The sequence below is a fragment of the Myotis yumanensis genome, unplaced genomic scaffold, assembly GCF_028538775.1.
Source record: "Myotis yumanensis isolate MYYU_CA2020_CCGP unplaced genomic scaffold, mMyoYum1.0.hap1 SCAF_9, whole genome shotgun sequence".
NCBI classification, from domain to species: domain Eukaryota; kingdom Metazoa; phylum Chordata; class Mammalia; order Chiroptera; family Vespertilionidae; genus Myotis; species Myotis yumanensis.
In genome coordinates, this window is record NW_027223760.1 from 75308821 (window position 1) to 75320966 (window position 12146).

At 37.8% G+C, this 12146-nt stretch overlaps 1 protein-coding gene across 3 annotated transcripts in view; it reads left to right on the forward strand.

The window, feature by feature from the left end:
- Positions 1 to 11442, forward strand: part of CDK13 (cyclin dependent kinase 13) — a 121154-nt gene extending 109712 nt beyond the window's left edge. Inside the window, exons 12-14 of one of the 3 annotated variants that reach the window (XM_070424731.1) lie at positions 2732 to 2937; positions 9435 to 9890; positions 10468 to 11442. In XM_070424731.1, the coding sequence (XP_070280832.1) occupies positions 2732 to 2937; positions 9435 to 9890; positions 10468 to 11318 (1513 nt within the window). In that variant the 3' untranslated portion in view covers positions 11319 to 11442. The remainder of the gene's footprint in view (positions 1 to 2731; positions 2938 to 9434; positions 9891 to 10467) is intronic. The other 2 variants (XM_070424732.1, XM_070424733.1) reach the window with 2 other exon arrangements.
- Positions 11443 to 12146: the final 704 nt, after the last annotated feature.

Here is a 12146-nt window from a genome sequence, read left to right on the forward strand (position 1 = left end):
TAGGAAATATGTGTATATAATACACTCTTCTGATCAATTTTTTAGGAATAATCAAATGAGAGTGGGGTATTAAAAAACACAAAAAATAACTCTATTAATTGTGTTAGATGTCCTGTCAAACTTTTCTGAAGTATTTAATGAAAAGAGAAAAAAATATATATTGTTAAAAAGTGAATTAGAATGGCACCTAGCCTATAATTTTTTTCTTAATAGCAAGTATAAAGTATTAAATAATGCATAAGGTAAAATATGAACAGCTGTATTTGCATAAATATTTCATGGTGTGATTTAATAAAAATAGCTTTAAGCTACCTTTTTGAATGATGATAAATGGAATCAAACATGAATATATTGCCTAACCAGGCCCGAGCTCTTACATATGTTAACGTATATTACCTCTACCTATAATGTATTGTTATCTCATTTTTAAAAACATGGAAATTGAGGCACAGAAGTCATTACTTGCCTAATGAGACACAATAAATAAGTCGCTGAGCCAGTATTCGAACCTTCAGAAAAGAACATAAAAATGTGCTCATCCTAGAAAACATTCCTGGTGTATCTGTGAGTCAGCGTCACTGAGTTAATACTGTGTTAGCTATTTGTTGGGTGATGTTTATCTGTCCTAGAGATGAGTGTTGAAATCATCCATAAAGAATCTCTTACCTTTAAATTATGGGAGGGAACAAAGCCCTTTCAGTGGATTTCTTTGCTTTACAGTCATGGGACTCATTTTCTTAAGAGCCATGCATTCCCAGGATATTTGGATGGTGGAAGTAAAATCCTCGTTACTGCAGTACTGTAGTACATCTGATTTCAGAATATCCCCACAGAGGCTAAGGCTACACATCTTGTAAAAACACATGAGGGGCTAGGGGGAGAAAAAGGAGAGGAAAGGCTTTGTCGGGATTATGATGCCTTACAGCTTCCCAATATCAATATTTCAAATTGTCCCTTTGTTTGTTACTCCAGGAGGTTTTTACACGCTGAGGCAATGCGCCATAGTAAGATGGCTGAGAGGTATGCCTTTGTTTTGTTTTTGGACCTCAGGTGCATAGACTTGGTTTAATCATAATCCTTGTATCACTCATCATTGGTCCATGCATGGCTCTTTTTTTTCTTTAGTTACTTAGTTATTTTCAATGGTGTTGATAAGCAGCTATGAGCCTACCAAATGAAAGCTGGAGTCTTGAAAACAATCTACTTTAATCATATCATACCTTTCTCCACTCCAACCCTACACCACTACCTATATCCCCTTGCCTTCCTGTACCTGAGGTAACCATCATCGCTGTTTTCTTTTGTATATACTTTTTGTTGCCATCTACATGTACTCATAATAATTTATATTTTTTAATTTTAGTTTTTAATTTTATAAAAGGGGGTCATGCTGTTTGTATTCTTTTGGGAATGACTTTTTTTTTTGCTTAATATTATATTACATTGCTAAGATTCAACCATGTTGTTGCATATACCTTTCTTTTATAACATGACATAAGAGTAATTGTAAAAGAGGAGGTATGAAAGAATTTGCTGAATGTGCAGGCCATTCTCAAAGATCCATTGTAGGAAAGAGGACATGTGGATATGGAAATTATTTTAAAACAATTTTAAGTGTACCCCCTTAAAAAATCTTCATGTATCCTTAGAGGAAAACATGTATAGGCTGAAGACTGCAGACTTTTATCACCAGGTCGCGGCTTCTTAAGGAAAATTGTAGTTATTTTGGGCAAGTTTATTAACCTTTCCAAGCCTTAATTTTCTTATTTTAAATAGACACAATATTGGATTATTAGGGTAAAAAGAAAATATTTATAAATCAAATATTTAAGTCTCTTTTTAAGCAAAAGTTATTCTGCACGGTTGTCAGGTTTATGAAATTACATTCAGGTAGAGTTATTTCATAATTGAGGGTAATTTTGATGATACTTGCTAGTTATTCAGAACTTTTGTTGATGAATAATGAGCCTGGATTACCTATTTTTGAAATGCCTCTAGCATCAGTGTAATTCTAGGACATTTGCTTACAACAGCAAATACAAGGGTATTAAAAAGTTAAAAGTTTTTGCAAGAAAATTTTTCACAGTTGGTATGTCTTAGTCTTTGTACTTTCAATCCTCTGTCTAGTCTAGTTTCTGCAAATGGCATATGTTTTGCCTTTTTAAATATCGTATTCAATGTATGATGTTCTATGATAAGAATTGGCTTTAAAAGGTTGTACCAAGGATCATTGTAACCCATTTTTATACATTATTTTTTAAAAATATATTTTTATTGATTTCAGAGAAGAAGGGAGAGGGAGAGATAGAAACATCAATGATGCAAGGGAATCATTGATCAGCTGCTTCCTGCACGCCCCCTACTGGGGATCAAACCCGCAACGTGGACATGTGCCCTTGACACCAGTATCGAACCCTGGACCCTTCAGTCTGCAGGCCGACGCTCTATCCACTGAGCCAAATCAGTTAGGGCTGACCATATTTTCTTCACTTATAGTTTTAATAAATGATTAATTAGTGATTATTCAGAAGTCACCATCTGTTTATAAAGGTGAAGGACCGAAGGAGGTGTGCATCAAGGGCAATTTTTATTGGAACAGTTTGTAAAGCCTGTGTGTGAAGTCTTCAAGAACAACTTGCAGGGGCGTGGGATTGGCAATTTGGTTGTTAAGAAATATTAGCATTTTGTTAAGAAATGCCACTGAGAAACCATTTTATTCTTTTTTTTCTAGCCTTCCTTTATGGCAAGACTGTCATGAGTTGTGGAGTAAAAAGCGAAGAAGACAGAAGCAGATGGGCATGACTGATGATGTTTCCACAGTTAAAGCCCCCAAAAAGGACTTGTCTCTGGGCTTGGATGACAGCAGAACGAACACACCCCAGGGTGTGCTGCCAACTTCACAACTGAAATCTCAGGGCAACTCGAATGTGGCACCTGGTCAGTAATGCTTCCATGGTTTTCTTCCAGTTGTTTTGTGGCTACTGTTGATTATATTGTTCTAGTGCTAAGGCATTGGAGGTTAAAAGTTGAACATTAAGGTTTTCACTGAACTTGACATTTCTTTATTATTTGCTTGTGCCAGTACACATGTGTTGCTGGTACTGGCATCGCAATATTAAGCAATGTCAAGGTAAGATGAACTTACAAAGAGGGACTCAAATTACATATGACTAGTCATTAGTCAGATTTCTCTACTTTCTTTTTCCTCCTAGTACAGGAATCACTAGGTCTTTTGCTAACACTGTTCTCACTGAGGCTCAGCATTTAATGTCTGAATGCTCAAGAAGTAAAAAGGATATAGGAAAAGAGCCAAAAATTATAATAGAAGCTCTTTTGTACTGTCTATAATATCCTTAGAAGTTACTCTTAATATATTTCCCATTAATTATAGAATCTCAAAGATTAGAATCTGATTTTTTGTGCCAAAAATGACTTGAAGGATGACAAAGAAGGATATTTGGGGAAAACTTAAATTTCTTCCTCTGACTCAATCTATTGTAAGAGTAAGCTTCTTCATGAGAAATCAGTCTCTTCAGTGTTAACTTTTCAAAAATGGAATCTATTCCCTCATTTGGCCTCAAGAAACCAGAAAGCATTCACGTTTAGTTTAATGTGTGTGTGTGTGTGTGTGTGTGTGTGTGTGTGTGTGTGTGTGTGTGTGTGTGTGTGAAGACAGAGACTAATATGAAATAAATACAGGCATACTTTGTTTTATTGTGCTACACTTTATTGCACTTCATAGATATTGCAGTTTGCATAAATTGAAAGTTTATGGTAACCCTGCATTGAGCAAGTATTTCAGTGCCATTTTTCCAACAGAATTTACTCATTAGTCACATTTTGGTAACTCTCAGAATATTTCAAACTTTTTCATTATTATATTTATTGTGGTGGTTAGTGATTGATCTTTTATTTTTTAAATATATTTTTTAATTGATTTTAAAGAGAGGGGAGAACATCAATGTAACAGAGAAACAGTGATTGATTGCCTCCTGTATGCAACCCAACCAGGGGTCGAACCCCATATATGCCCTGACAAGAAATTGGTGACCTTTTGGTGCATGGGACAATGCTCAACCAACTGAAGCCACACTGGCCAGGGTGGTGATCAGTTACTATTGTTATTGTTTAGGGGCACCCCAACAGTGCCCATAGAAGACAGCTTACTTAATTGGTAAATGTTATATGTGTTCTGACTGCCCCATTGACCTTTTGACCATCTCTCCCCATCTCCTTGGACTTCCCTATTCCCTCAGACACAACAGTAAATTGAAATTAGGCCAGTCAATAACCTCATAATGGCCTCTACCTGTTTAAGGGAAAGGAAGAGCCACACTTTAAATCAAAAGCTAGAAACAATTAAGTGTAGTAAGGAAGGCATGCCAAAAGCAGTGTCAGACCGAAAGCTAGGCCTCTTGCACCAGTTAGTCAAGTTGTGAATGCAAAGGAAAAGTTCTTGAAGGAAATTAAAAGTACTACTCTAGTAAACACACAAATGGTAAGAAAGCTAAACAGCCTAATTCAAAGCAAGGCCATAACTCTCCTCAATTCTGTGATGGCTAAGAGAGGCAAGGAAATGGCAGAAGAAACATTTGGAGCTCGTAGAGATTGCTTCATGAGGTTTAAGGAAAGAAGCTGTCTTCCTAACCAGAAGTGCCAGGCAAAGCAGCAAGTACTGATGGAGAAGCTGCAGCAAATTATCCATAAGATCTAGCCAAGGTAATTAATGAAGGTGGCTACACTAAACAACAGATTTTCAATGTAGAAATACATCCTTAAACTGGAAGAAGATCTAGGACTTTGGTAACTAGACAGGAGAAGTCAAAGCCTGGTTTCAGAGGACAGGCTAACTCTTGTTAGAGGCTAATGCAGCTGGTGATTTTAAGTTGAAGCCAATGCTCATACACCATTCTGAAAATCTTCATGTCCTTAAGAATTTTGGTAAATCTACTCTGCCTGTGCTTTATAAGTGGGACACCAACACCTGGATGACAGGACAGCTGTTTACAGCATAGTTCACTGATATTGTAAGCCCACTGTTGAGGCTTAATGCTCAGCAAAAAAAAAAAAAAAAAAAAAAAAAAAAGATTCATTTCAGAATATCACTACTCATTGACAATGCACATGGTCACTCAAGATCTCTGATGGAGATGTACAGCAAGATTAATGTTGTTTTCATGCCTGTTAACACAACACCCATTCTTCAACTTATGGATCAAGGAGTAATTTCAAATTTAAAGTCTTACTATTTAGGAAACACATTTTGTAAGGGTATAGCTGCCATAGATAGTGATTCCTCTGATGAATTTGGGCAAAGTAAAAACCTGGAAAGTATTCATCATTCTGTATGCCATGAAAAACATTCATGATGCATGGGAAGATTTCTAAATAACATTAACAGGCATTTGGAAGATGATTCCAAACCCAGTGGATGACTTTGAGTGTTCAAGACTTCAGAGGAGGAAGGAAGATGTGGTGGAAAGAGCAAGAGAACTGGAAGCAGAAGTGAAGCCTGAAGATGTGACTGAATTGCTGCAACCAATCTGATAAAACTTCTAATGGATGAGAGTTGTTTCTTATGAGAGGGAAAAGAAAGTGGTTTCCTGAGATGGAATCATCTCCTGTGACGATTGGTGAACTGATACAGGATTTAGAATACCACATAAACTTAGATGATAAAGCCACTTCAGTGTTTGAGAGGTTTGACTCCAATTTTGAAAAAAGTTCTACTTTGGTAAAGTGTTATCAAATAGCATTGTGTGCTGCAAAGAAACTGTCACCCCAACCTTCAGCCACCACCACACTTGGTCAGTCAGCAGCCATTAACAATGAGGCAAGACCCTCCACCAGCAAAAAGGTTATTGACCAGCTGAAGGCTCAGATGATGGTTAGCATTTTTTAGTAATAAAGTATTTTTTTATTAGGTATGCATATAATATTTTTAGAAATGATATTGTTGTATACTTAATAGACTTCAACATAAAATAAATATAGTTTTTATATGCACTGGGAAACCAAAAAATGTGTGTTGACTTGCTTTATTGCAATATTTGCTTTATTTGTGTGGCACCAAACCCACGCTATTTCCAAGGTATGCCTGTATGTACTAGTATATATGTGTGTATGTGTGTATGTAGAGGTGGTAGTTTATCAAACATGAAAAAGTAGTCTAGTACATATTAAGAGATGAATAAATATTGGTTCATTAGTTAATTGATAACAGATCTGTGAATCAGATTTGACTTTTGGTGGTTGAGTATAAATATAGATTAGATTAGCTGAGAAAGCGTGAGTAAGATTACCATTAATGCTTTCCCATGTAATCTGCAAGCTCATACTTGACCTTGGTCAGACAACATTAAAATATTGATACATGTTACTTTAAAAACCAGCAGCAGTTTTTATTTTTTGTAGAGAAGTATTCTTCAGAATTTCTTAAAGTGAATTTCCCTTATACATTAAAATATTTTATACATAGCTCTGGAAAACATGTCTGTTGTACACATTATGATGGCTGTCTAAATCAAGTTCAGTTTATTTTCATGTTAAAAATGTGTAAAATATGGAGAAAGGCAAAAGAGAAGCAACAGGAAGTTTTCTTAATTTGCATTTAAGTTACATGTTTTATATACCATCTACTACTGAAACAGGATCTGAGAGGTCAGTAATACGAAGTGTGGATGGTAGTCAGTTGTCCCAGGTTACAGTTGTCATCTTCCTTAACAAGACTATCAGGTCTTTATTTCTGCTCCTTTTCATGGAACTGTTGTCCTTATTCCACTAGCAAACCTAGTGGAAGGTTAGTTATTTCATTCTATTTTAGCTGGTAAAAAATGAATTGCCCTTTCTGGGCTCATTTTGTTATCTACATATTTAATAACCCTATTAATGGTGGATAGTTTAGTTTTATTTTTTTGTTTTCCTTTTTTTAAAATTCACTATTAAGTGAGAATTCTGATTTTTTTGAAATAGGAATATATCCTCTTTGCTTAATTTTCTTCGTTAATCAGTAAGGGCCTTGAAATAGGGAAATGCCACTTCTGTGGAGGAGACACTGTAAAGAGTACTTCTGAACTCATACAGAGACTGCCTCTGTAAATAGAGAAATGAAAGGGAAAATGAGGAAAAATAGCCTTTGGGGTGTAGTAATCAAACTTTGTTCCTTATTAATGCTGCAGGTCACAAGAATAACTTATAAAAGTTTGATTTAATCTAAAACTGGTATCTGTAATAATAATAAAAGCATAACATGCTAATTAGACCGGATAGCCGAGCGAACTTCTGGACATCCTTCCAGATGACCTTCCGGATGAAGCCAGGGCTTCGAGGGCTGAGGCAAGCGGCTGAGGCTGCAGAGGCAAGCCCCTTGCACAGATTTCATGTGCATTGGGCCTCTAGTTATATAATAAAAATATCTCAAAATCTATAAAGAGAGAATAGAAAAAGACAGCATTCATCATCAGTTTTTAATCTTTTTGGAGTGTTTCTTCTATGATGTGGCTATGGAAATTGCTTATCAGTGTCTGTAGTATTATGTTGTACTAGAGGCCCAGTGTATGAAATGCGTGCCCTGGGTAGGGTCCCTCGGCCTGGACTGTGCCCTCTCGCAATCTGGGACTCCTCAGGGGATGTTGGACTGCCTGGATTGGGCCGAAACTGGCAGTCTGACATCCCCCGAGGGATGTAGCAGTGCGCGACGTGGCAGGCAGCTGGGTAGGAGCCCAAGCCGGGCTCAGCGCTTGGTGCTGCTAACCACTTGCTGCTTGCTCCTTACCGCTCGCTCCTTAGTGCTGCTGCAGAGGTGAGAGGCTCCTGCCACCGCCGCTATGCTTGCCAGCCGTGAGCCCGGCTTCTGGCTGAGTGGCGCTCCCACCGTAGGAACGCACTGACCACCAGGGGGTAGCTCCTGCATTGAGGGTCTGCCTCCTGGTGGTTAGTGCGCATCATTGCGACCTGTCATTTTGGTCATTCCACATAAAGGTTGCTTAGGTTTTTATATATAGAGACTAGAGGCCCATTGCACAAAGATTCACGCAATAGGCCTTCCTTCCCCTGGCTGCCGGCACCGGTTTTCCTACGGCAACCAGGACCCAGGCCTTCGGTCCAGCCACAGTGGAGAAGCCAAAGCTTGGCTTCTCCGCTCCGGCTGCAGCTAAGAAGCCAAGCCTCTTCAGTCTCCAGTCATCTTTAGTGTTCATTCCTCTTCAGTCTTTGCTCCATGCCTGCATATGCAAATTAACCGCCATCTTTGTTGGGTTAATTTGCATACTCATCCTGATTGGCTGGTGGGCATAGTGGAGTGATGCCAATTTGCATGTTTCTCTTTTATTAGTGTAGATTATATGCATTTGAGCTTTGTTGTTATATAGGGGTGGGGAAAAGTAGGTTTATAGTTGTGGGGGTATGATAGTTTATTCTTGTATTATTATTTATTTGTTATTAGTAACCTACTTTTGCCCACCCCTGTATATGATCCAGATAAGCTTTCACAAGAACCTGTATAAACGATCACAAGTCTAAACTGGAAATTGGAAAATGAAAAACCACTGAATCTGTTTTGCTGGTGATGAGTTATTTACCCAGAATAACTTAAAATTTAAAAAAAGTAATTTGAATAAAGTATACTTTATCAAAGAGCCTATGAGAAAAGTTTGAATTAAGCACAAATCTAAGATGGAAGAAGATTTGACTTGGGTGGTAAACATACAATATAATATACAAATGACAATATTGTAGAATTGTATACCTGAAACCTATATAATTAGTGTCACCCCAATAAATTCAATAAATAAAAATAAAACATAAACTTAAAAAAACAAATACAAGGCTAGGTTCTTAGATAATAAGCATTATTTTAGATAAGCAGTACAGTGAGTAGTTAAAAGAGTGCAGATTCTGGAATCAGAATGCTAGGTTCAAATCTCAACTCTGCCACTTACAGAGTTTATGACTTTAGACAAGTTATTTAACCTCTCTAGATGTCAGTTTCTTCTTCATTTAAAAATGGGGCCAATAATAGGGTATGCCTTATTTTGTTGTAAGTAAAAGAGGATATAAAATGCTTAGAAAGTACCTGACACTAGCTGTCGTCGTCGTCGTCATCATCATCATCATCATCATCATTCATTCCCATTCACAGCTGACATTTCCTAGTTACCTTTATAGTATAGGGTTCTAGTGATAGTTTTGATTTTCCTTTTGAAATATTTACTCCTAAAGATAATTTATTCAAAATGGACCACATTTCTTTTTTTTAAAATCTATATACAGTTACATCTTAAATGAATATGAAATTAAACTGAGATTCCCTTTTTACAGTGTTTCTTAAACACTGTCCTACAAATATACATTTTCATGTGGTCATACAGAGCCATTTTGTGGGTGGGGCAGCCATGAATTACAGCAATTCTAATTGATACAAATTTTGTCTTTAGTAAAAACAGGCCCGGGACAGCAGTTAAACCACACTGAATTGGCAATTCTACTAAACCTACTACAATCTAAAACAAGTATTAATATGGCTGATTTTGTTCAAGTGTTGAACATTAAGGTAAACTCTGAGACTGAACAACAGCTAAATAAAATAAACCTTCCTGCTGGAATTTTGGCAACAGGTGAAAAACAGACAGATCCATCAACACCACAACAGGAGTCTTCAAAACCATTGGGAGGAATTCAACCTTCTTCTCAGAGCGTCCAGCCTAAAGTGGAGACGGATGCTGCCCAGGCGGCCGTGCAGAGTGCATTTGCGGTTCTGTTGACTCAGTTAATAAAGGCTCAGCAGTCAAAGCAGAAAGATGTGCTACTAGAGGAAAGGGAAAATGGGTCGGGCCATGAAGCAGCATCGTTACAACTCAGACCGCCTCCAGAACCTAGCACTCCAGTGTCGGGTGAGTGTGCAGATAGCAGACCACTAATGTAGCTGCGTTCACACTGTTTTCTTGCTGTTGGTGGTTATCTATAATGTGTATTGTTGAGTGGCATTGCTAGGAGATGTGTGAAAATTCTCAGGCCTTCGGTTTTTTAATCTGTTCTAAAAATTGACTCTTTAGCAAATTATCCATGTGAGATATAACTTATTATGAACGTCATGGATTTCTATGGTTAAGAAATAATCTTTTACTCCAACTATAACAGGATGATTGACCAAGGCAGAAATTTTGCATATACAGTAGCTTTTGTTCTTCAAGCAATAAACAGGTATATATGAAATACCTTTGAAAAGTCAAATATAATTTAATTTTTTGGTCACGATAGACTTAAATGGTAGTAGGCAGTATTAGGATTTATATACCGTTTCCCTTTTCTTTCTTTTTTTTTTGGCGGGGGGGGGAGGGGTTACGCAGAGATGGAACTTCTAATGCTCTTTAGGACCACCCATAGGAAACATTAACTATTTTGAACATTTGGTTTTCCACAGTATATTTTGACTTTTTTTTCTTCTTCTTCTTTTTTTTTTTCACTTAGGGCAAAATGATCTCATTCAGCACCAAGATATGAGGATGTTAGAGCTCACACCAGAACCAGACCGGCCTCGTATTCTGCCTCCTGATCAACGACCTCCGGAACCACCTGAACCACCACCAGTCACTGAAGAAGATCTGGATTATCGGACAGAAAACCAGCATGTTCCCACCACTAGTTCTTCACTAACTGACCCTCATGCTGGAGTGAAAGCAGCCCTGTTACAGCTGCTTACTCAGCATCAACCCCAGGATGATCCCAAAAGAGAAGGTGGTATTGATTACCAGGCAGGTGATACTTATGTACCCACTTCAGACTACAAGGACAATTTTGGATCCTCTTCTTTCTCTTCTGCTCCTTATATTAGTAATGATGGTCTAGGAGGTGGCTCTGCTCTACCATTGGAACGACGTAGCTTCCTTGGAAACTCAGATATTCAGTCTTTGGATAACTACAGTACTACTTCATCTCATTCTGGTGGCCCACCTCAGCCTTCTGCCTTTTCCGAGTCGTTTCCCAGTTCAGTGGCTGGATATGGAGACATTTACCTCAATTCTGGTCCCATGTTGTTTAGTGGAGACAAGGACCATAGATTTGAATATAGCCATGGCCCCATTGCAGTCCTGGCGAACAGCAGTGACCCTTCCACAGGGCCAGAGAGTACTCATCCTTTGCCAGCAAAGATGCACAACTATAACTATGGTGGTACCTTACAGGAAAACCCGGGGGGCCCCAGCCTCATGCATGGACAGACCTGGACTTCTCCTGCCCAAGGACCTGGATATTCACAAGGATACAGGGGACACATTAGCACATCAGCTGGCAGAGGTCGAGGCAGAGGGCTACCATACTAAGTATCAGTTTTTCCTCAGGCACATCATTTTTATCTGGAAAGACTTTTCTAGCTGCAATTTAAGGCAGCAATCCAAGAGACTTGAATAATATTAATTCAACAACAGCTTTATTTTTATGTGAAAAGGGTCTTGCATACAATAGTTTAAAAAGACCAAAAAAACAAAAAAACCCACCTTTGCTTAAATTCATGCTGTTCTAAAAACTAGATCTATTGATTGTACATCTTCACAAATTCTAGTTAACAGTTTTATTTTGTATTCTTGCAGTTTTAAGTGGATGCTAATATTAGGGACATAAAAGTTCTTTATGGCCCTCTTGCAGATCTCAACTATGCACATTTGTGCTTTTTTTTTGTAAGTTTGGACCAACTTTTATGTAACAACCAACCAATCCCTCCCTTCTCCAGTTTTACAACAATCAGAAAGGGCACTGATTTATTTGGTATTTTTCTTTTTACAAAGCTACCTTTAGTCAAAGGTCACTGTCAGTCTTTGCACCTGCTTTCAGTGTTATTGTGAAAGGTGTACTTTGTGCTCATTTCAGAAAATAAAACACAACCTTTCTCTTGATGCAAGTTTTTATAAAAAAAATGGTCAATGTTATTTTTATTTTATTTTGCAGATTATCATAACCTAGCAAAATGCATTCAAATGAAAAGTGGGTTTTATATGAAAAATATGGGTAGGGTGGGGCGGGTAAGTAAGTGCCTTAACAGGTAAGCTTAAGGTCTGAAAAGTAGTTACCTTTACACGCATTTGTCTTCTGAAGGGAATCAATGCATTGTATTGAAGAGGAAGGGAGCTCTTGGGGGTTTAGGGCTGCCTGTT